At 39.6% G+C, this 25,522-nt stretch overlaps 1 protein-coding gene across 2 annotated transcripts; it reads right to left on the reverse strand.

Annotated features, from left to right (window-relative positions):
• Positions 1-377: 377 nt before the first annotated feature.
• On the reverse strand, positions 378-18,834 carry cenpw (centromere protein W). 2 transcript variants are annotated; one of them, XM_023807579.1, is made up of 3 exons: positions 18,662-18,834; positions 13,039-13,152; positions 378-1,077 (listed from the first exon to the last, which is right to left on the reverse strand). In XM_023807579.1, the coding sequence occupies exons 1-3, from the start codon at positions 18,746-18,748 to the stop codon at positions 976-978; spliced, it is 303 nt and encodes a 100-aa protein (XP_023663347.1). In that variant the 5' UTR covers positions 18,749-18,834; the 3' UTR covers positions 378-975. The 2 variants fall into 2 exon arrangements, with proteins under 2 accessions (XP_023663347.1, XP_023663348.1); XM_023807580.2 differs by lacking the exon at positions 378-1,077 and adding an exon at positions 9,348-10,894.
• Between the last annotated feature and the right edge of the window lie 6,688 nt (positions 18,835-25,522).

The following is a 25,522-nucleotide window of genomic DNA, read 5'->3' on the forward strand; positions in this document are numbered from 1 at the left end:
CCATGAGCACCAATCACACAAAGCTTTACTGCTCTCATTCCTCAGCCTGTGGTTCCATGAGCACCAATCACACTAAGCATTACTACTTTCCGTCCTCAGCCTTTGGTTCCATGAGCACCAATCACACAAAGCTTTACTGCTCTCATTCCTCAGCCTATGGTTCCATCACTTTAAGGTAGACCATAATACCTTTGTCACCAGTGTCACATATACTGATCAAATTCAGCTCTACCACTGTGGTCTTCTTGAGTACCTCATGCTGATTGTTGTCTTATCAGGTGTTATTTTATTTTGTTATCCAGAAATAATAGAAAAGCTTTCCACACAATATCAGAACAGCTCATTTTTTGGTGTAGTTTTTATTAAATTCAAAAGTCTGAAAACCTTTCTTAGAGCTTACCAGGTGGACATTTCCAGTCCAGAAAGTAAAAATCCAGACCAAGATTTTGTTTCAACCAACCAGTTGAGTACTCTGTGACTGTAACTCTTAAAAGTTGGCTGAAACAAAAACTTGATCTGAATTTCACATGTGGGCAGGTAATTGGTGTTTCTATAGGGTTTAAGTGTGTGCCTTGTGGCAGAGGGGCAATCCCATACAGGATGTCCTGGGACTGGATAAGCAATTATAAGGACTGGGCTGGATAAGCAATTATAAAAGATGGATGGATAATAAAATAAATGTACAAATTAATCTGTTCTCACTACAAATCTTTAAACCTCCGGCACAGAGGGACAACAGATAAACATGCACACACAGACAGGTAAGCACTCTCACACATATACATGTAAACTTTAACACACGCCTGCTCACTTTACAAATAAACACCCATTAAAAATAGTCTCCATTTCTGTTACATGTGCAGGTCTCCGTAGGACCCACGGTGATAGCACTAATTCACAAACAATCAGTGCTTCATAAAGTGGCATGTGTTAGACTGCGCCTGGCTCCCCAGCGATGAGACATTTCGGGTCAGTCTAGGGAGCACCGGCTGAGCATCTCTCGTGCACAACTCCAATCTGGTGTGGATCTCTTTTCCCCTGCCAGCTGCCAGATGTTTGGCCTTCGTGAGACAGCATCTGGATTTTTTTAAAAGGTAGAACAAAAAGAAAACAAAATGAAAATGCAGAAAACACAACAGAAGAGCTGTCTTTTCTAATACACTTACATGAAGGCTTCAGCCAAAGGCTCAGGTTGAAGATGAATATGCAGACAGGTCCTAAGGACCAAGACAGCCGAATGCCAGTTAAAAAGTGTGCAGTTTTGAAAGTTGGTTACTGAGAACTGTGATTAAGGAGACCTAAGTCTATGGTATACATATGGTATCAATAAAACAAATCAGTAAATAAATGGCATAAATACAGTACCAGTCAAAAGTTAGGACACGCCAAGCCGCCTACAAAGGAGAGCAATAAAGTGTCAAATCACATGACGTGGTCGCCTGAACTAAACACAGTAGAAATGGTTGTGGAGGAGCTTGACCAGAGAGTGAAGGAAACATTGCCAATGTGCTCAGCATTTTTGTGGGAACTCCTTCAGGACAGCTATAAAAGCATCCCAGGAGAAGACATCATGAAACTGGCGTAGAGCAGACAGTAGTGTCAGCCAGTCTCTGGAGGAATTGTGGTTAAGGGCCTTGCTCAGGGGGCCAATGGTGGCATCACTCTGCCTATGTAAGGATTAGTCTGGCAGCCTTCTGAGTCCCAACTCACAGAGCTGTCCCACCTCCCCCAAACTTTAGTTTTTAATACCTTTCTGGTCAATGCATAACTCCATATACAGCCGCGGAAAAAATAAAAGACCGATCTATAACTAATATATATATAACTGAAGCTGATGTTTTGCAAAGCCTAGCTAAGCTCAAACTAAATAAATCACAGGGCCTTGGTGGCATCTTACCTATAGCGTTAAAAGAGATGAGGGATATTATTTGCCGACCCTTAACTTTGCTGTTTCAAAAATCCTTATCTGAAGGTATGGTACCTTCTGATTGGAAGCATGCCAACATAACGCCCATTTTCAAAAAAGGGGATAGAAGTAATTTGTCAAACTATAGGCCAATCAGTCTAACTTGTATAACTGGTAAAGTTATGGAGGCTATAATCAAAGAGAAAATGGCAGATTACCTGGACTCAAATAACATTTTGAGGGATAGCCAGCATGGATTTAGGAGAGGTAGATCCTGTTTAACAAATCTGTTGGAGTTTTTTGAGGAAGCTACTCATGAAGTTGATGATAAGAAGGCCTATGACGTCATCTACTTAGATTTCCAAAAGGCTTTTAATGTTGTCCCCCACAAGAGGCTCTTACTTAAACTCAAAGCGACAGGTATTTTAGGAACTGTAGCGACCTGGATTGATAACTGGTTAACAGATAGGAAGCAGCGAGTAGTTATAAGAGGCACAATGTCACAGTGGGCCTGCGTTCATAGTGGGGTACCGCAGGGTTCAATTTTAGGACCACTATTGTTCCTAATTTACATAAATGATATAGACACCAATATATACAGTAAACTGGTGAAATTTGCAGATGACACCAAGGTGGGTGGTGTAGCAGATACTGAACTAGCGGCTCAGCAGCTACAGTGGGATCTTGATTTAATTAGTGACTGGGCCAGTACCTGGCAGATGAAATTTAACAGACAAATGTAAGGTACTTCATGTAGGGAGCAGAAATATAAAGTACAGGTATTTTATGGGACCTACTGAAATAAAGGTAGCTGATTATGAGAAAGACCTTGGTGTGTATGTTGATGCTTCCATGTCTCATTCTCGCCAGTGCGGGGAAGCAATAAAAAAGGCCAATAGGATGTTGGGGTATATCTCCAGGTGTGTGGAGTTTAAGTCAAGGGAGGTAATGCTAAGATTATACAATTCCTTGGTGAGACCTCACCTAGAATATTGTGTGCAGGTTTGGTCACCATATCTTAAAAAGGACATTGCGGCCTTAGAAAAGGTGCAGCGTAGGGCCACAAGAATGATTCCTGGTCTTAGAGGAATGTCATACGAGGATAGGTTAGTTGAGCTAAATCTGTTCAGCCTCAAGCAAAGGAGACTGAGGGGGGACATGATCCAGGTCTATAAGATTCTAACAGGTTTGGATGCTGTTCAACCGAATAATTACTTCAGCATTAGTTCAAATACAAGAACTCGTGGCCATAGGTGGAAATTAGCGGGAGAACATTTCAAACTGGATTTAAGGAAGCAGTTCTTTACACAGCGTGTAGTCAGAATATGGAATAGTCTTCCTGATAACATAGTGCAAGCTGAATCCTTGGGTTACTTTAAATCTGAGCTATTAGTTAAGTTCTCCCCAAGCGAGCTCGATGGGCCGAATGGTCTCCTCTCGTTTGTATAGTTCTTATGTTCTTATATTTAAAAAAAAATCTTCATTTTTAAATCCTGGTTTAATTGTGGTTCTGTTGGCAGAAGATTGAGCAGCAGGATCCTTCCAGGTTTTTAAAACAGCAGTATACAAGAACAAGGTGAAGCAGGAGACATTGGGAACGAGCAGAAACCAGCCAGGTAAAGGGCAGAAGTGACATTCTAATGTCTGAGACCATCGTTAACTTATCCAACAGTTTCACATGAATTGTAGGACATCAAGTGACCTTCAAAAGAAATGGGAAACATTACGTGCAGGTGCAAAGTACGCTGCTAGGATAGTTTGTATCAGGCTCCTAGAAGCAGGACTGAAGTCCAATAAAGCAAGGAAGAAGCCCTTCATTAATGAGAAACAGAGAAGAACCAGGCTGGAGTTTGCAGGAAAAAAAATCCCTTTTTTTTCCACAGATGCACATCAATAAATTCATACATGAGTGAAACTAAAAATTGTGCTGTGGTCTCTTAATTTTTTTCTGTAGCTTTTTCTGTATGTTATTTTATAGTTTTGATGTCTTTATAATCATTCAAAAATGTAGAGAATAGTACAAATAAACCTATGTGTAGGTGTGTCCAAATTTTTGACTGGTACTGTATATTAAGGATTTAAGGATAAAAATGGTCACTTCTTTTGCTCATCTACAGTTCTTAATGTTAACCTTTTATTTCCGTTTTCTTGTTCATGAGTTCTTTCTCCTTGCACATATCCATTCTTACTCTTTTCCTGCCAATCTGTCTATCCTGTGTTCCTTTGGCACTCTTTTCATCCTACTCCCCTTCTCACCCCCTTCACTACATTTGTGTCATTAATGCAATAATGAGGAAAGTACCATAAATCAATGGCTGTCTGAACTGACGCTCTGCACTGAAGATTCCAGGGTAAAGTACAGCTTGTCTTTACTAAAATCTAATCTGTTTTAAATTTAAACATTTAAATGTTTGTTTTGCATTCAGAATTCCTGACTATATATAAAAGACATGAAATAAAATGGTTGGATATTCTGAAGCATGCAAAAAAAACGTTTTGACAAAAGCATTTGCCAAGATTCACCACTTGATGGTAAACTGGAATGTTTAATGGAGTCAAACAAGGCAGCCAATGATGACATGCTGGTCACCTCAAACTGGAGCAAAACTATGCAATAACAGACATCTCATGTCAGAGGGATTTAAAGCATTCAAAGAAAAAGATCAGGAGTGATTAGGTTTAACCCAAGTGGAATTAGGTCTGCGAATAAATGCTACAAAGGGGGAAGATGAGGATTTTTCAACATGTCTGCTCAATGACTGGTGCAGAAGGGGGTTTAGCTTTAAGGCGTCTAACTCTGCATTTGTTTCAAGTGAACTTCTTCCCTTATGCCTCCTGAGAATGCCAAGCACTGCAGGCAACAGAAGGTACCATTAATTGGCAATAATGGTAATGAATGTCTGGTAATAGTCCTAATCAAATACACCTGAATCGTGCGCTGTGTTAATCATACAAGCCCTGTTATTTGGGGACGATGTCCAAGGAATTTACGAGCTCTGGTTACAGTACCCTGGGTCCCCACAAGGTCAGAGTGGTAAGCATGTTTGTTTTTCCTATGCAGATATGCAATGAACATCCCATTCACTTACCCAGACACAGTCCAGGTCCCTGGAAAAGGCACTTCTCTTGTAGTGCATGCCCTAAACTCATTTGAAATGCAGCTTTTTTTTAATCTCTGTGGTAAGACGGGCCTCTTCCCAAAATCAGAGGTGGTCATTTTCCCCAGTACCCATGAATTTCAGCCCCACTTGGAAGCGAAAATCACTCTGGCTTCACCTGGCATTTTATCTGTCACTGTGCCTCGCCAAGTCTCGTCCAAAGGGACGGCTGTCGGCCAGAACAATATAGGACTTTAGTTGAGACTACTCCTGAATTCACTTCACTCATTATCAGATATTTCAGATATTCAAAACTTTTGTCGGCTTCAGAAGAAAAAAAACTACATTGTCAATCCCAGTGATACTTTTTATCTTTGTGTTACTTGCGTATCCATAATTTTTTTTATTTTATACTGAAAAACATGGTCATTCCACAATGAGTGAAGAATACTCTACAAAACAAACCCCCATCTCCCATTTGTATATAAGAAGTATTTTTTCTGTCCAATGCAATGCTGTTTAACACCCATCAGGACCAGGGCTTATTTCAATTCTCCAGCATTTTTATTTAGTTACTTAATTACATTTCCCAGAGTTGGTACATAGCGATGTGAGTCTGAACAAGCACGACAAATCTAGAACCCAGAAAGTGAGATTGGAAACAGAGCTGCCATGTGTCTTGTGTGCCGAGTCAAGCAGGAAGACCACTGTGGAGTGCTACATGGCACTCACCAAAGGGACACTACGATGACACTCATGCACAAAGCACAGCCATCATCGCGTCACTAGAACTCAAGGTGAACAAGACCTCAAAGGGCAGAACTGGGAGTTTCCCTAGCCGGTAGCATGTGACTGCTCCATTTTCCACAAATTAAAGCACCACCTACAAAATTTAAAGAAAACCACCCCTCATCTATACTACTTGCTCATGGTGACCCAGGAAGCATAGAGCGCAAGGCAGGAGAACACGTCGGACTGAGGGACACAGACTCACCTGTCTGCACGGTTTTTGACAGAACGACAAAACTGCAAATTACAAACAAAGAGGGTTAGGGTCTGAAACACTGCTTCAGGAGGTATAAAGCGATGGTGTTACCCAACAAGCTACCATGGCACTCAGAATACGGTCATAAACTATGACATAACATACAGAAAACAAATAAAACTACTTTATCAAGTGAAAGTCTTTGTCTATTATGGAAAATTGATTCTTGTTTCAGAAATGCTGATATTCAGGGGCACTTCCCCTCAAAAGCAGCCTCAATATGCCAGATTACAGCAAATCCAACACATTTCAGAAAAGTACTTTCTTACATAGACTTCTGAAACTGGCACAGAGCAGACCTGCTGTAAGCCAATGAAAGACCTGAACCACCACATGTGTATGAGATATGCCAGCAACTTTCAGAAGAGGAAGCATATGACATTTTTTTTTGCTGTTTTTGGTTGACAGCTCTAATAACATTACAGTTTTCTGGGAGATTTGCTTGGACAATATGAGAGCAGTTTCATTAGGACTCAGGTCTTATTCTCAGCAAATCGATGACAAACAGTTTCTGCTGAGCGAAACGCCCCTGTGTGCACAGTTTGCTCTCGCATAAACTTATGCCCAGCGACAAACACAGACAAGCTGGCCTTGGCCACAGCAAGTCTGGTCTGGTGGTTTGGGTGATGTTTAAGGGAAAGAAGCATCTCGGATTTTCTCAGGGCAGGGCCAAATCATGCCAGCATTTGTGGTTTTAGATGCCATGAGCTGAAGAGAACCAAAATAAAACTTTTCCTAATGGTGGGGAAGGAGGACCAGGAGGAAAACGAGCATTAAATCTGGAAAGCCACTGAGAATCTGTAAATGCTCCCACCACTAGCAGGGTGGCTAAACCAGACTGTGAGCAAACACCAGCACAGGAGTGAGGGCTATTAAAATGGCTAGCAGCTTCTTTGCTGGCTGAAAAGGAAAGCAAGAACGGGTTTGGGTTGGGTTGGCACTGGCCACAGACCTCGGCAGCTAACAATGACTCTCTGCCTCAAAGAAGAAGTACCTCCTGTGTATTAGTCCACAAAAACAGGGCACCCATCTGGCACTGCTGACACGCCATCAGAAAGTTCTGCAAAGGTCGTTAAAAATGAGCTTCACGCCAGTCTGGTCTCACGTTCTGACTCATACGCTGGAAGCCGCTAGTGGGCACGCAGGTGGCGAGTTTGCTGGTGCCACCGACTCCTGGCGAAAGGTTAGTTCCCAGAGACATCACCTCACACCTTCTTAGCAGAGGAAGGAAATTCAAGCTCAGCTTTTGGCACCTGATGCCGGCCTCGTGACACCAAGGACCCGTTTCTACCCAAGACCTTCCAAAGGTACAGAAATGGCCTGTTTAACTCATGCTTTGATATGTGCTAAATCATTTAAAATATAGATTAAATTAAATATAGATGATAAAGTCCATTGAGGGGTGGGGGTTACCCAGGCAGGGACGCATCATTGTTTTAACAAACCATTTGAGTGATTTCCAAGCCTGTTTCTTCTCAGGCAACTGGTCACTTTTCATGCAAGTCTACGGGCATGCAGGCTCCTGGGGGTCATATATCAAATCTCTGTGTTGCTTCTTCCAGTTGGAGCCCGGATAAAACAACATGTTTCGAGATATAAAGTGAGACACTATTAATAACACTCCTACCTTTGCTTCTCAGAACTGGTTTTGTTCAGAAACTCTTAAATAGTACGAGTTCCACCTGTTCCATCTTCTTGATCATCCGAGGCAGCTTTGTACATTCTTATGAGTAAAAGCCCATAGGTACGTGTTTTTGCAGCTGTTGCCTAATTTCCAGCTTTTCAATGCTGTAGAAGACTGACTGCCAGTGATCGTGTGGCCACCCATGGTAACTCACTTCCAGGCTTCACTGTTCTGCATAGTTATTTTGATTTCAATATAGTAGCGAAAACAGAAAACCTTTCTCCACTACGATGGTTACAATCAGTTTAATATCCATTGAAATATACTGAGAAATTTCAGCATTATTGCCCTCTACTGGTGCAGAAAAAGCATATTGAGCATATTAACCAGAGTAGTTTTACAATACACTACAAAGACTCATATCTTTATTATTTTTAAGGCCAATGTACTCCCATATAGCACTGAAAAATTAGCATAGCTTAGCATGGAATCCAACCCATCTCACACATGGCAGCAGAAACTGAGGCCGAACTCTTGACCTTAACATCCTTTAACCCCCAAGGTTCACGGGGGAATCAGGGCAGCGAAGCTATGGGCATAAATGTATTTTAAAAAGAAGAAGATAAAAAATGGCTGTCTTCTAAGCATGTATTCAATGACAGCCAGACCAGAAACTGAGTTAGTATCAGTCGTGAACCAATGTCAGTATATGAGCATTAATTTTAAAGGGTGCCTTAAGCTCTCAGTGTGTTTAACACAGGCAAAAATTAATGCTGCCAGGTGTAGCCTGAACGGAGGAGAGTTTGAGGCACTACGAGGGGCTGAGAACATGGGCACGGGTTCTAAATGATAACTCAGGTCAGTAACCCAAAGTAACCCTACTCATGAGAATGGGCTCATGAGTCAAGGGTGGAATCAGCTATACAAAAGTGAGGGGCGCAGGGCAGAGCTGGTTTGACAGATAACTTGGGATCATTACATCACATCATTACATGGAAATGGCCAAGGTCAGAATCAGAGAAAGGAACATTGTCCAAAAAAGGTTTCCTATTTAAACCTCACTTTCACAAGCACAGCGAATAATGACTGTACTGTTTTCTATGGCCACCAGCCAAGAACTTTGTGTTTTTTTTTTAACTTTCGAAGAAAAGAGATTCTGCATGGTAACTCTACTGTCAGTGTGTAACACATCGCTGTGGAAAATGACAGGCAAATGGATCTTAATGGCTCACTAGGTCTTAAAGTTAAGATCAGAAACCACACACAAAATTGTACTGGTGTCCAAAACACTTAGAACGTTTCACTTCTGGGAATACATAATATTCACGAATACAGTAAGACCTCGGACATTCGCAAGGTTAGGTTCCAGAACCCGTCTCGAATGAGGAAGATTCGCGGATGTTTGGTAGTCAATAAAAATGGTAATATGTGCTTATTTCTATAGTTTAAACCCTAAATATGCTCCGAAAACACTTTAATTTAAATTTAAAAGTTGGCTTAATACATTTCCCTTAAAAACCAACCCTTTCAGTGTTTGTATCAAATGCATCTCGAGATGGAAACCCGTTTAGTTAATAGTAAATTAACTATTTTCTAATAATTATGCAACCATTATCGTTCCTGTCACGTATTACCGGAGTACAGACCGGGGAAGCAGGGACAGGACGCAAGGAATCAGGGAACACGGAGTTTAATCAAAAGGTAAAGACAAGCAGGACAATGGAACAGGCAGCAAACTCAAAATAACGTTAATGACGCGGGGATTCCACACGAGGTAGATGAGGCGACGTGGCACACGGGAGGATCGGACAAGCAGGTCATGACAGTTCCAAAGGGAATAAACTTTGCGAATAGGATTCGTATCTTGTAAAGGTACAGTACAGTATGTACATAAAAAGGAACGCAGATGTGCGAAAAAAATTGCGGATACAAATAAGTTCGGTTCCAATGAAATTTTCGCGGATCTGTGAATTTGCGAATCACGAAGCGTGAATGCACGAGGGCTTACTGTATTCAGGTTTATAAATCAATACCAAACTTTAAGCCCCTTAACCGATGGCAGTGGTGTTTATATACCGTATTTGCCGGCGTATAAGACGACTTTTTCCCCCTGAAAAACATGCCTCCAAGTGGGGGGGTCGTCTTATACGCCGGGTGCACTTCAGTTGGGATCAGAGCATGTGAGCGGAGTGGAGCGGAGCGTGAGCGAGTAGCGGAGCGGGCGAAATTTGGTCAGAGCGCGGAGCGGTTTTTTAATTAAGGCTGGAGCGGTCGCTCTGTCTCGCTCCAATTTCACTCCGATACCGCTCACACTACGACCACAAGGCGTGCGCAAATCTTCCCAGAGTTCATCTATACAATCATCAAGATTTAGATCCGCTTTGGAATCTAAAAAGACCTTTCTCTGAAACATGAGTGTGCTAAGCGAACACGCGGAGGCCAGAGCAAAACGTGAGCAAGTGTTATATGGTTGTAGCATATCAAGTCTATAAAGTAAATAAAAGTATAAAAGCCTATAATTTGGTAATCAAATAAATTAGTTTGTCATTCAAATTAGGTCTAATAGGATTTTTTAAATTCACGTAACGCTGTCAGTGAAATTTTATTTTATAGAGAGAGACGCAGCAGCAACATCAACAGAAAATAACTGAGGAATTTAAAACGTGGATGCGCTTAGCCTGTATATTCTTTAGGCTATTAAGCCCACTGATTCCTTTATTTTTAAGCCTATTTTGTGTGGAATGCCATTGCCAAACCTGTCCATTGTTGCCTATATGTTGCTTAAAAATAAATATTTTCTGTTCCGAGTGCCGTTGCTCACATTTCTTTATGATATAAGGCATCGGTTTAAGGTGACATTTGTTAGGCATGCAGATTATTTGTCCCTCTTTTAAATTGGAGCGAGCGTGGAGCGATTTGACTGGAGCGGGAAGAAATTTTAGTGGAGCGAGGAGCGGTGTTGAGCGGAGCGGAAGAGGGGGTAGTCATATTTTTTTTTATTATACCATTAAGATGTATTTATAAAAGGAGAACCTTTTAATGAAAACATTTTACAGGAGGATCAATTACTCTTTTAAAAGCACTTCAATTTTTGTGTTGATGGGCAATGATGTATACATGAAAAGCTGACATTAGTGATGCAGGTTTTTCTGAAAGAGAAAAAAAAAGAAAAAAAAACAGATGCTGCTTCCTCTTCACCCCCTGGCCTTCTTCAATAGACTCTGGAGGAAGGAAAAAAAAACATCTCCTTAAAAATCATTACAGCCTACCAGTCTGTTCACCCACCTCTACCTCTCCATCTTTATCTCCCCCACCCCAATCACTCTTACTTTTATTTCTGGCTGCACCGGTTGAGGAGCTCATTCACATGTCCTCTAATGAATGCAAACAGCATGTCTAAAAAAGCTAAAGGATGAATAACTAGCATAAACAAAGCAGGGGTTCCCAAGTGCCAGTTTGTGGACCGGCACCAGTCCGTAGCCAGTATCTCACCAAACCGCATGGATTATTTATTTATTTATTTTTTATCATCCCCTTCACGTTTACATTCCCTTCAAATCAAAAAAAAAAGTAAACTGTTAAACTTATGAAATTGGCGATCGATCCGAGGATGGGTTGGTACTGATTTGCGGTAGTGATCATCATTTTTTAGTCTCTGTGGGAGACAATGGATTAGCGGGCCAGATTTAACTATAATTTAAAGCTTTGCGAGCCTTGTAAAACCATCCAAATCAGTAGTTCACAAACGTAATACCTTCTGAGGTGGTGTGCAGTTTATTACGCTCTTTGCGTACCACCATCGAAACATTATGCTTGACCATCAAGAACAATATGCTGGGTAAGAGCTTCTGTTATTCTCACTGCAGGAAGGTTATCGCCATCATTTCACATTTTCCCTCTCCATGTTAGTGTTTGCTGCATGATGGGTCGCTGCAGAGTGATGCTGGCGGCAGTTTGCCATATTCAGATGTTTAGAGACTTTTCTTATGCTGTGTAAACCTGTTTCATACCTACTTGTGATATTTTAGCCGAGCAGTCAGACATGATTCTAGTATCAGTATCAATGTACCCCTACAAATAAGCTGCTTCATTATAAAATAAACTCTGTGTTCATTCCCATCAGCCGGATGTCTGTGTAGCTTTATTGTGGCTTATTTATACTTGGAATGTCACACTGTCTAAATCTTTACAGCTTGAGATTCCAGTCCACATCAACTAGCAAACAGCAAGCAGACATGTGTGTGTGTGTGTGTGTGTGTGTGGTGTGTACACGAGTGAAAGGTATCAACCACAAAATGTGTGGGGGAGTGTGATTCAAATTTAAACAGTGTGTCTCAAGTAAAGAACGTGTCAGCTACCAACCACCGAGTGAGAGCGTGCGCGTGAGAGAGGTAAACACCGAGTGCTGTGTTGGAGAATTGCAGGAGGGATAATCGCAGACATGATACGAAAAACAAGAGCTTAGCCTCATCTAAGCAGAACGGTGTGTGGGAGAGGTAGTGCGGGCTAGCTGCAGGCACACAGCAGACTCAACATCACAGAACCCATGAAAAGGAAGTGGCGACTGTGGGCTCTGGACACCGGGGGGGAAAACAAGTGTGAGTATCTTAACCAGTGGCCACACAGTGACTATTTCGCTGGCAGAATTTAAATGCAGGATGCAAAGATCAGCATTAACTGTTGAAATATCCCTGGCTGTCCACAGACAAAAGCAAGACCAGGAAACTAAAACAGGAGGCAAAATGATACATGATGGAGGCATGGATGCTCGCAGGACAAGCTGCGCATGTGTGCTCCGCAGCCGGCGGCAGCAACACGTGCTGGTCCGGGACAGAGGGGCATACGTTACTCACTCCATACCACGCACATCTGTTAGCAATGCGGCCTGATTAAATGAATATGCACTGGAAACCTGACCCAATCAGGAACCCCCCAGCCCAGTAACACACCACTGCTTGAAGGGAAGCATTCTTAGACCCTGAGTTCAGGCAACCAGCAGCCCACTCCGATAATGATTTTTAAAACTCATCTTAAGAAGTAACCATCCAGAGCCGCTAGCCAGCTCTTTGGCGACAAAACTCAGGTAAAGGCATACGGACTAGGAGTTACGCTCAGTGTTAGAGTTGCCCAAACATCTACAGTAGGAGTGGGGGCAGGCTGGGGAAGAGAGTAAAGTGTTGCAAGCAGAAACAAGTAACGAGCAGATCTGCTGAACAGAAGTGAATGACAGCAGATGAGCAGATAGAGAATTCTTCTGCCATGCATGTCTGCAAGTGTGTTCATCTGACACATGGGCAAAGCCAAAGGGACCCTGATCAGCAGCTCCCAATGGCATCAAAGCAGAACACAGACTGAATGCAATTACCTTGGACACAGCCTTGAAGTGACAGGCCCTGATGGTGGCTGTTTTCTCCTCAAAAGCTTTTGCCCTGGACTCTTCTGCCAGGCTGCGCAGAAACAGCAACAAGCTCAGCTCCACCTGCCCTCGGAGACAGAAGAGGGAATTACCCTTGCAGTGTGCAGGAAGCCAGCTACTCAGCTTACTGATATTCTACACTGCTGTACAAGGCAGCCCACATTTCCTTCACAGACTTACCATGCATTCTAACAGCCTAGACCAGACAAATCCAGCATCTACCAGCCCACCCCCCCCGTCACTATGCTGTACATCACAAAGCAAGACCCTTGTCCCAGAATACAACAAGACTGTTGCATCTGACTCATCCCACATGAGGCAGTGACTCCTTGTTGACTCTTATTGTTGAGTGCAAGTTGAGCATTTCCATTAATGGCCTGTGGGCACGCAGGAGGCGTGTGGCTGCATAATTGTCACGCATTCTTCATTTCATTCTGATTTAAAGACCCTGTTTGACTCAATTATATCCCACCACAGGCCACCTTCCATGGTTGCACAACAAGCTACAGTAAGTATTCCCAGTCTAGCATGCACGCAAACAGACACATACCTGTGTACTCCCGGGTTAACTTGGGCACAGAAGGGAAGACGGCAGGACACACACACACACACACACACGCACACAGTTCGCTATGGTTACTAAAATACTCCCAGTTCTTAAAGAACAGGCCACTGCTATTTTTCTATCACTTATTGAACTACAGCTTCTAATTGCAGGAAATGAACAGGGTCTTAGCCTACACGGTAAACACTAACCTGTCAACAACTGGTGAATCAAGTTTCTGGTACTTCCTGTTGCCTTACAGTAAAGTAAAAGCAATACACCCTGTATATTTTTCCACACATTTCACGTATGGCTCAACTGGTACCAGTTGGCCTAAAATATTAGGTGATATTAAGACTCCTCAAAATTATCGGCATTGGTGGAGAATGCACCAGTAATTTCTGTAAACGTTTATGAAGAAAAAAGAAACTCGCTCACTGGAGAAAATGCAGAGGAGAAGCCATGCTTCCTGCACTATAACTTATTCTCAGCCTGGGGTAATACTATGTTTGGCCAGTTAGTGGTCGACAAATAACGGAAAAATACCACACAGAATCTTCAGGATGTAAACCGTTTTGTGTGTGTGGATTATTCCATTGTGGGGACCAAACGTCCCCCACAATGAAATAACAACCTGTTATTCTGACGTTGTGGGGACCATTTTTCAGGTCCCCACTAAGATCTGTGAATGCAAAAAACTAAAAATGCCAAAAGTCTTGTATTTTGTTTGGTTTCTTATGGTTAAGGTTAGGGCTGGGTAGGGGTTAAGGTTGTCATGTTGGGATTAGAGTTTTCCCCATAGAAATGAATGGAGAGTCCCCACAAAGACATAATTACAAATCTGTATGTGTGTGTGGGGGGGGGTTTGCATAGATCACATTTGAGGACCAAATTATCCCCAAAGTGTAGCAAAACCTGAAATTTCCATACTTTTGTGGACATCTTTTGCGGTTCCCATTTGGATAACCTCAGTTTTATAAAAATCCGTGAATGTAATCAAAAAAGTAGAAATGCCAAAAGTCTTGTATTTGAGTTGGTTACTTATGGTTAAGGTTATGGATGGGTAGAGGTTAAGGGTGTCGTGATTGTGATTAGGGTTTTTCCCATAGAAATGAATGGACGGTCCCCATTTAATTAGGAAGACCAACTTGCGTGTGTGTGTGTGTACAACCTAATTTCATTTTAAGGAGCTTTTATTAAGCAGAACTGACAATGTACTTCAAAATTGCTCATTTCCTATCAAAATTACTAGAGTTCATATTAACATTGCCCAGTCAAAATAAAAGCTAGAAGTGCCCTGCTTGTGAGCAAATTATACAATTGTAAAATAAACAACCCCAAGAACTGCTCAAAGTAACAAGATCATCTCAGCAATGATTATGGAACTCAACGGGTCAGTCAATGTGTTGTGTCTTTTAGTGTCTGTGACCTTAGGCGCACAGAACCTGGAACAGAGGGACTTGGGAGGGTGTGTGCCTATCCCTGACACATCCAAGGCTTCCACACAGGATGCAGTTGATTATTTTTATGCTCAATCAACCATCAAACACTGTGCAGGCCATCCCAGTTTAGCAGGAGAACAAAGCAGGCTCTTACAAACTCCCACCCACACGAGCCACCAGCCATAAACACTAAAACTGTCTTGCACACGGGTCCTGTGGAGCCGTGGTTCTGGCACACACGGGTACCAGAGAGCCACGGTTCACATACTAACCGGCTCCAGCGGCCCGTGGTTCACACTTAGGCTTGGAATTTTAAAGACATGACAGTTTGTCTGGCGTGAAACTTACCACCAAAGTTATTAGTCTACAAACAGCAAAAATTTTACTGTGAAAGTTAGTTATGTTGATACTTGATATCATGCCAATGACTAGGACTATATTCATGGTGTTAATTGTCAAAGTAACAAGGTGAAATTAAAACATTTAGCATAAAATATTATCAGCAAATGATGAAGGTAAAGAATTATCACCTTCTGTGCCCTAAAGCTGGCCCTCATCCCAAAGTACGGTGAGATGTTTCAGCATAAAAAGCACATATTACTATGAACCCAAGAGTTTCTCTTACAAACGGCAATGTGCAAATAATACAGAGGAACAGTTCAGACACACCAGAGCAGGTTGAGTGCCCTCGCCGTCTTTCACTGTAAGACTAGCCTCACCATCCAGTTTTTTTTATTAAACATCCATGGGGGTCCCCAACTCCAGCCCTATAAAGCTCTCCCAGCTGCACAGACCCCTAATTAGCCCTCATTACTGCAGGAAAGTCCATTACGACCTCAACCGCTAAGGCACACACATCCATGTAAAAACTTAAATATTTCTAACTTGACTTCAAAAATCAGGCACACATGTGCATCTACACATATAAACATTGACAAACAAGGGTTTCTAAAAGTAATTTGTAATTCTCCTAAAGAATGGTACCTTGACTTTTTGCGGTTAAAAGCATGACAAGGCTCCTTCCTGGTCTAATCATACAATGGACAGGAATGTAAAATGCAATTCAACAGTTTAGCTCATAAAAATAATGTAATTAAACTGTACATAATTTCATTAACTAGGACTGGGTGTTTTCATCGCTCACTAGTACAAAGACTCTACAAGACCTTAGGTTACATCCCGGCCAGGCTGTACCCAAGCCCAAAGCTGCCTGGGACAGGTTCTAGGCCACCCCATGACCAACATAAAGTTTAGAAGATGGATAGATGGGCCTTCATTTAGAATTCAGTGTAGACATTTCTAAGAGTTAATGAACAGGTCTATTTCAACAAGCAGGACCAGGACTGAGGTCTGGGATTATGCCACATTCCAGCATGGGACATCAATATCTTGATTTCATTTTAAACTATCTGAACCATCTCATCATAACTATCTGATTAAGCTTCATTATTTATTAGTTGTTTAGAACAAAGTCAATATAGAGAAGCACTAGCCTATATCACCAACACCAACACATGCTATGGATCCAACCACCCTCCATGCCACAGGCCCTTGTGATTTTCCTATTAACTGTATTTGGAGTTGTCTCAGTAATAGAAACACTATGAAGTATCTAATGGCTAGCTAGTCAGGAACTGCTTCCAGCTCACCAAAACCAGAACATCCTGTGACATTTCCACTGACCACTTCAAAGAGGACACAACAATTAGCCAATTATTTTCATCATCACTGCATTACCCACAATTCAAATGGTTTATTCATACAACTACTCAGTAAAGGATATGTTGTGAATTCAATTCAGCCACATCCTAGTGGCCCGAAAGCAGTAAACATAAGCCAGCAGTATGTGACGCTTTGATGGTGAGGGTGGTTTGTGTGGGGGTATGCATGTATGTGTGCATACATAGATTTCCCATCAAACCATTCATATGGGCTAGTTTCAAAGTAAAAGGGGCTATTTAACCATCAGACACTGTTGCTCTATTTGTGTGTCAGCTTTCAGTCATATGTACAGGCATATAATTAAACAGGAACTAAAGCAATGCTATACATTAAAGTTACTTCCTCTTTTTACAGGCATTGACCATTTGTGTGCACCATGTAATCATTTACAAGTAGTCGTACTATTTCAGAACACTAATGGTTAAGAAAAAGGAATTAAAATCTCAGACAAAATGGCACAAGAGCACATGCATTTAGCACCAAGCTAACACAATGGTAAATAATGAACACCACCTCATCCTGTTTGTGTTTAAAAATGCATGTAATTAATTCAAATCAACTCAGTTTTAGGCAACTTTTAAACAACTTTTAAGCTTTAGAAAAGTGTGGCAACATACTGATTTTATGTGGTGTGTTACTCTATTCTAAATGCTGAATGATGATTTAAGCAAATAAACCGGTTATTTCATCAAGTCTCTAACATCACAGTAAATATCTCATGGGGAACATGAGTTTGTTCTGTTTGTTATAATATTAGACAAGTAATTTGTACTGCATGCACAAAAAAAAACACTTTAAAAACAGCAAAGTAATAATTACATTAACATAAAACGGCCAACGAGGCCTAAATTTATGAATGGACATTTGTTTAAGCCACGTAAATATATGAAAAGACTGGAAACAGCCAAGATTTCAAAATGGCTCAGTTTTAAGGACATAAAAATCTTTATAATACTGCAGAACAAAAAGACTTAATGTAAAAAAAAAAAAAAAAAACTTGGTTTAATCAAATGTATCATATTCATTGATTCCAACTTTTTACTATAATCAATGCAGCCCAATCAAATTACATCTAGTTTTCATAATCTTACACATTGTTATATATTTTGTTCCAAAGCGACAAAATGCAACTGACGTAATTACTTTCAAATAGAATACAATTTGGTATGAAGGATGACTTTATAAGCGCCTCGTGAATGTTACAGCTACAAAATCGTCAGCTGCTGATAATGAATAAGAAGCATTCTCTCTCTGAAGGAATAACTTCCTTTATGGCACAAACTGTCATAAATATTTGTTTGCAAAACTGACACTTAAATTAAGACACCGAGGCAGTGATACTGAAATCTCTATAAAACAAAAACTTTAGATAAGAATAACTTAAATGACAACGTTACCAATATTAGGTTATAAGCTTTAAACGAATCAATTAAAATTACTTAAGACGAAAAGAACTCTTTCAGTGAATACGATTGGTAAGTAAAATTGCATATTGTGTTTGTTCCGCCAGCATCAGTTTCAGTTTGTACGTATATTGCAAGCCCCTGCTAATATTAATACTTGGTTTCAACTTATACACTAAACTTGTCAGTCATTTGGATTAGGTTAGTTGAGCCAAAACACAAAACTGTCTTGGATATTAGATAAGACTGCATCACCGAAACCAGTTACTCGTTATTAAAATGGTAAGGCGATATTTTAACGTTAATTAAATAAGAGACTCATCTTAACATAAGTTATGATTGCTCATGCATCACTCGTAGTATTTGTCGCTACTGAGAGAGTAACAATTTCTGGTCAGAACACCTTATCTAGCTAGCAAACTTAGCTCAAGTACCGAACAATTTAAATAAAAGAAGCTCACCAATAAATCTGCATTTTTACGTATACAAATGTCTACATTCTTTCTTGTGAGCGATTTCAAGTTCCTTCTTGGTGCTTTCTTCAACATTTTGTCAAAAACTACACAAAAGAAAAGACATGAAATACCGACACTGCTTTTTAGTTTCTTTCTATTTCAATCTACCCGCCGATTCCTCTCCGGGCAATTTTTTATGACGTATTCGGTCGCGTAAACGTGGCGTCATTGTAAAATTAGAAATGTCAGGTTTAGGGGTTTACGTGTAGTTCACAAAACACACACTTAATGTTGTGCAGACTATATGATTCGACCAACTAGATCTCCGGCAGTAGTGGTAAGATTACAGTCACTGCAGCTTATCCGCTCAGAACAAAAAAGCGATGTCTAATTGCAACTGGTCTATAATTATGCACAAGCAGACAATATAATCATATATATAATTTCTGTTATTAACCGTCTGTAATGTCTGATTATGCGCGTGATTGTGTATAGATGTGTGGTTCCGAAAGGAAATATTTACATATTATAACATATATTATTACATTATATATACATGTTATTCAACAATTTACATTGTACAGAGAATATAATACATTAATACAATGTACCTAAAGGTGCGGTGTTAATTTTGATTTAATTTTAGTCTTTTAACGAAAATACAGTTCAATTTTAGTCATCTGATTTTTTTGAGATTTAGTCAACGAAAATGACAGAATATTTAATCAACTAAATGTACAGTACGTACATGCAGTCAATGAAACTAACAGGTTTAGTCACAGTCAATGCATCCATTTTCTGAAACTGCTTGTCTTATCGTAGTCATAGTTTAATATATAATTTTCAATTTTTCAAAATTTTCATTTTTTTTTAAAGGGCGGGGGTCAACCTCTGTCCCATTAAAATTCCTGAAGGAAACATCTGTGTAGCTGTTATTATGGCATGGCATTAGCTTACATGTGGTCTTTAAAGACAGATTATTGTAAAGGTTATATTAGAAACATTGCACTATTGAAAAAATGGCACTGAGACTTGTTTTCTTTCACATCAAATTTGAAATTTATCCATATGTCAGTATGTTTTTCCCTACCTAAAGCCAACTGTGGCACAGACAAGGCTTGGGCAGTATCTAATATTTCATGCCATCATAAAAGTCGGCAAAAGCCTAGCACAGACATAACAAGGTTACAGATGCACTTCAGAGACAGAACTGCATGGTTTACACACTTGAAGCCCATTAGATCAATATTATCCAATCACATGCAACTACAATCAATACTAACTAAAGATGTTACTTCTGATTGGATCAGTTTCAAGTTGGTATATTTCTGTTATTTAGTCTTGTTTTTATTAATTGAAGAAAGTGTTAGTACATTTAGTTATATAGTTTCTGGCATCCTAAATTATTTTATTATCATCTTGTTTTCCTCAGTTAAAAATCTTTGTTGATGAATAGATTTCATCATAGTTTCCTTCAATGAAATTAACACTGGCGGAACAGGTGAATAATCTTTTTTGTCACTGCCAAAAGGGGCCTCAGTCTACAGAGAAGTAGGTATTACAAGTAATCAAATACCTTTACTAGGACTCATTACATGGGGGCAGTGTTGCCAGGTCCGGCAAAAATGTTTGAAATCCCATAATACTGCATCTCAAAGAAATAAACAAGTATTTTGCATGATCACATTGAAATGTTCAACATTTTGAAACCACAGTTAAACACAATGACATCACGGAGATGGACACACTCTCCTTTCCCAGGTTTTCTAACTTTGGTGAAATTTTCAATTGGAGACAAGTCTGCATACACTTGCATTTACATATACAGTAACAGTTTCATAACCTTGTAAATGGTCTGTAGGGTTTGCAAACTAACCCAACACTTCCGATGTAGCTTGTGAGAGTTTGAAAGCATGTCACACCAGATGCGTGAGAGTTGGCAACCCTGCTTTCCATCTTTGACTTTTGGTGGCTATCAGTTCAGTATTAGGAGCCACTTGCATTCATAATATTAATTTCTTTTTCTTCTTACTGTCCACTACCACAGACCATTACAAAAGCAGCCTAAAAACCCACAACCTGCGACCTCGTAATATTTACCTGCAACTTTATTTTCAAAATAGCACAACTGGGCTGGAAAAACAGCTTACCTGGCAACTCTGCGGGGTAGGGGAGGGGGAGTTCCAGAAAGCAAAATTTCTCAGTTAGCTGGGTTAACTTAAGCTTGTCCAAAAGGAATAATCCTTGCCTAAATGCTAATTGATTGATCATGACTTCTAACTTCAGTTAACCCAGCTAACTGGAAAATTTTGCTTTGGAAGATCTGAAAAGTAATTACTTCGTTTAATATCCTCCTGAGACCTCACCCATTCATTTATGTCCATTGTAGTAGACATGTTGTTTTTCACTGATGTAAGGAAACATATTTATTCCTGTTGTACATTTATACTCTTTTTGTACACTAAAGAGGACATGCTGTGAAATTAAAAATAAATTTAAATTTGGAAAAAATCTAAATTGTAAGATGTCTTATTTCCTCCAAAGACAAATAACCTACAATTGAAGGACACTTTTTTCCTTGGGTCTCAGGAGGATATGGATGAAACTTCACCCAATAACATGCAAAATAACAAACGAATCAACATGGAAACTGAATAGTTATCCCAGTAAAACAATAAATATTAACTACATTGCAAACAGATCGCAGTAAACAATTTGGATTGAACATATTTGCAGCACACCAGTGTCATAGCTCTATTTTAAACACCTAATTTTTCAAAAAATGTAATCCAATTCATTTCAACATTTTATGTAATTGAATAAAATTAATTTCACATCTATTATTTGACAATATCACTACATTTGCTGCTTATTGTTCGATTATCGTTTACCATTGTATTTTATTACTCATATGGATTTAGTTTTTAGATAAAATGATAAGACAAACTGATATAATTTAGTTATTTTGTTTGTTTTTAGATAGAATGTTAAATATTTATTTCAGGGTTGGCTTTCTCCCTGCATTTTGCCATTTTCTTGTAGAATTTCTCTGAAATTTTCTCAAAAGGGTAATTTTAAGCCATAGACATCCAACACTCATGGACTCCTACAATTTCTAGATGTACTGGATGGATCACCTGGAAATGTGAACATGAACTACAATTCTTGAATGATTGGATGGATCACCTAGAAATGTAAAAGTTAATGAGCATGTTTTTACCTGAATGCTGTGAATCCTTGTTATGATATGTAGGCGTGAAAGTATACTCATTTATTCATTTATTTGCACATTCAACTTAAGTGTTCATTTTGTTGGTAAAAACAAAGACGAAAAATACTCATCAACAACATTTTTTCAGAAAAATCTAAACAAAAACTTAATGAAAAGGCACCTTTAATGACGAAAACTAAGACGAATGCTATTAAAATGATTGTTGACGAAACATAAACAAATCGATCCAAATATTGTTAGTGTCGATACCAGCCTTGGTATTTGTATCGGTTCAATACTCGCATGATAGGATCGCGTTTCAGTTTCTGTCCTCTACGTTCAGTGCATTGCTCCCGTTTCATCAGAAAGTAGACGTGTCTGTGCAAACATCGCTCCTTTCACTTCTTGCATGCACACTTTGCTCCTCCTCCTTCCCTGCTCTGCTGTGTTTTGTTGTTGCACTTATTTGATTTGATTATCTGTAATCATTTGATTAAAGTCTTTTAACTATCTGTCTCGCATGGACACTAGAACTGTGATTTCCCGGTGTCATTTACATGTATGTTTTCATGAAAAAAAAGTAGTTTGGAGACCAGACAGCGATTGCTCCTGGTGAAAGATCTTGCAGTGTGTGACCCCCTGTCGCTGATCAGTCATGTAGTGTGTAAATCACAGCGACTTCAAGACTCTCAATTACAAGATGACAAGTTAGTGTAGTGTGAACAGTACAGCGATCTGACAACTTTAAAAATTGTGTAGTGCCAATATAGCAAAACTAGCAGTGTAATGAAAGGGAGAAATTGTTTTGATATTGTAAAATTGTTTCAGACTGAAGAATAGAAGAATCTAAGTTTTAAAACTTTCACTGTTCTCCAGTAATAATTTTGTGCAGATTTCATGTTTGCAAATTCAGTTCATTACAGTAATAAAATTTTTTTATTTGCCTAAAAACTTTGCTTAAAATCTGTTCTGGGTTTAACATACACATGATTAATTAACAGTGGAAAGCAAAAAATTACAAAATCATTTAGTGGTCATGAAAATGTATTGCGATTTAGCATATTGATGCATTCACATCATAAATCATGACACATTAATGTACATAAGCTGCTTTTATAAGTAAAAAGTATTGGTATCGATATCAGCGATACTGATCCTGTATTTACTTAGTATCAGATCGATACCAATTTTGCAGTATCGCACACTAATGTGAAGCTCTTTGCAGATCTTTATCATACATGACATGGTCCACTAACAAATAAAGAGTAAGAATGCAGTGGTGCAATTTTAAAAACTTGCATGCACGCTTGTAATTGGATAACACTATTTGGGCACCATCAGGAAATTGTCACGTGAGGTACAATCCTGCCGCATTCCACTCCGCTATGTCACCCAACGCATTTCTGATTCTGTTACGGGTTTATCTTACCTCTCTTTCCTGTCCTTGTGTGATTCACTCCAGCTGTCTCTCATTTTGCTCCCTCATTAGTCCTTGTATAAAAGTGCTTCCCAGTCTTGGCATTAACGTCGATCCTGCTTGTAGCCTGTCCTGTTTGTAGAGTTCCATGCCCCTGGTTTTGATCCTGGATAATCCCGGATTGCCAGGTCTCATGCATCTGGCTTGGCACTCACACGTTCTGACTCTCTTATTACATTATAAACCTAAAATTAGCTATATGAAAACTGTTGGGGTAGTTTGCAAACTCTGTAGACTATTTACAAGGTAATAAAACTCTTACAAACATGGATATGTGTGTATAGACTTGTCTCAAATTGAAAGTCTCATGCCAGCCGGCTTACCAAAGTTGACAACGTTGCTGTGATCTAGTTCTTTCATATCGTATGTCAGACATGGTGGAGGCAGTCCCTTACGAAAATTAACCATGGTTTTACTATGATTAAATAACCATGGTTTACAATGGTTTGCCGTTTTTCATGTTTTTTTGGGTAACTATGGAAACTATGACTATGGTTTTATCATGGTTTCGCTACAGTTAAACCCTAGTATAATCTTGGTCATAAACCATGGTTTTTGTTTTATCATGGTCTTTGTTTTACCATGGTCTTTCCAAACCATGGTAGTACTGTGGGTAGTACCAAAGTACCATGAGATACCATAGTAAAACTATGGTTACTGCATAAAAACCATAGGAAACCATAGTGAATTTTCATAAGGGGTGTTATGGTATGGGCATGTATAGCTGTCCATTTTACTGGGTCACTGGTGTTTATTGATGATGTGACTGCTGACAGAAGTAGCACGATGAATTCTGAAGTGTATAGGGCTGTACATTCTGCCAGGAATCTGCCAAATTCTGAAAAACTGATAGGAAGGTGCTTCACAGTACAAATGGATAATGACCCAAAACAAACTGCAAAAGCAACCCAAGAGTTTCTCAAGGTAAAGAAATTGCATATTCTTCAATGGCCAAGTCAATTACCTGATCTCAATCCAACAGAGCATGATTTTCAGTTACTGAAGACAAAACTGAAGGCAGAAAGACCAATAAACAAGTAGCAACTGAAGGCGACAGCAATGAAGGCCGGTCAAGGCATCACTAGGGAGGAAACCCAGCATTTGGTGATGTGCATGGCTTCCAGACTTCAGGCAGCCATTGACTGCAAAGGGTTTTCATCCAAGTATTAAAACAAGGCATGTATTTTATATTAAATTACTATGTCCAGTTACTTTTGAGCCTCTGACAATGGAAGGATTCTGTAAAAAAGGGATGTAATTCCTGAAAGCTTAATTTATACCTTTGTTAAACCCCCTGATTTTAAGCTGAAAATCTATACTTCCATTACATCTTGATTGCTAAATTCTAAATACATTGTAGCGGTAAACAGAGAGAAAATGACAAAAAATGCCATCAATGTCCAAATACTTATGGATCTAACTGTAGATCTGAAACACTTGTGTTTCAATATTAAAGAAAAAACAATGTTTGGGCTAAATAGTAATTAGGAATAAGCTAAATACCACTAATAAGTCATGTAAGATAAATAATATTTGTTATTAAATTATCTTGGCAACATTGTACCTTAGCTACTCATGATTGTTAAAAACACAAACCAAACTGTCATGACTCGGGGCAGCCGTGGTGGGGAAATAAAAGGGTTTTTTTTAAACTCACTGAACAAATGTCGGAAATAAACGGGATCATGAGGAATCAAATTGGGGGAACTGGACCAAGGTAGGGCACAGGGCAACAAGAAGGTACGATATCAATGACTGGTCTTGGGATCACAGGACTGGGAAGCACATGCAGACATGGACAAATTTGTTGGTACCCTTCCACAAAAAACAAAAAACACAGCTATCTCTGAAATAACTTGAAACTGACAGAAGTTTAATGGCATTCTTTATTGTTTATTCCACATTTAACACAAATCAGGCTTTGCTTTTGATTACTGATTCAGCTGAATATTTTATATACAAATGAAAATGGCACAGACAAATAAGATGGTACCCTTAATTAATTTTTTTGTGGCACCGCCTTTTGCAGCAATCACTGCCAACAAGCGATCTCTGTACTTCACAATGAGACGTCTGCATTTGCAGGTAGTTTGGCCCACTCTTCCTGATCAAACTGCTCAAGCTGTAACAGATTTGAAGGGTGGCGTCTCCACACTGCAATTTTCAGATCTTTCCATAG

The sequence above is a fragment of the Paramormyrops kingsleyae genome, chromosome 9 (assembly GCF_048594095.1).
Source record: "Paramormyrops kingsleyae isolate MSU_618 chromosome 9, PKINGS_0.4, whole genome shotgun sequence".
Lineage (NCBI taxonomy): Eukaryota > Metazoa > Chordata > Actinopteri > Osteoglossiformes > Mormyridae > Paramormyrops > Paramormyrops kingsleyae.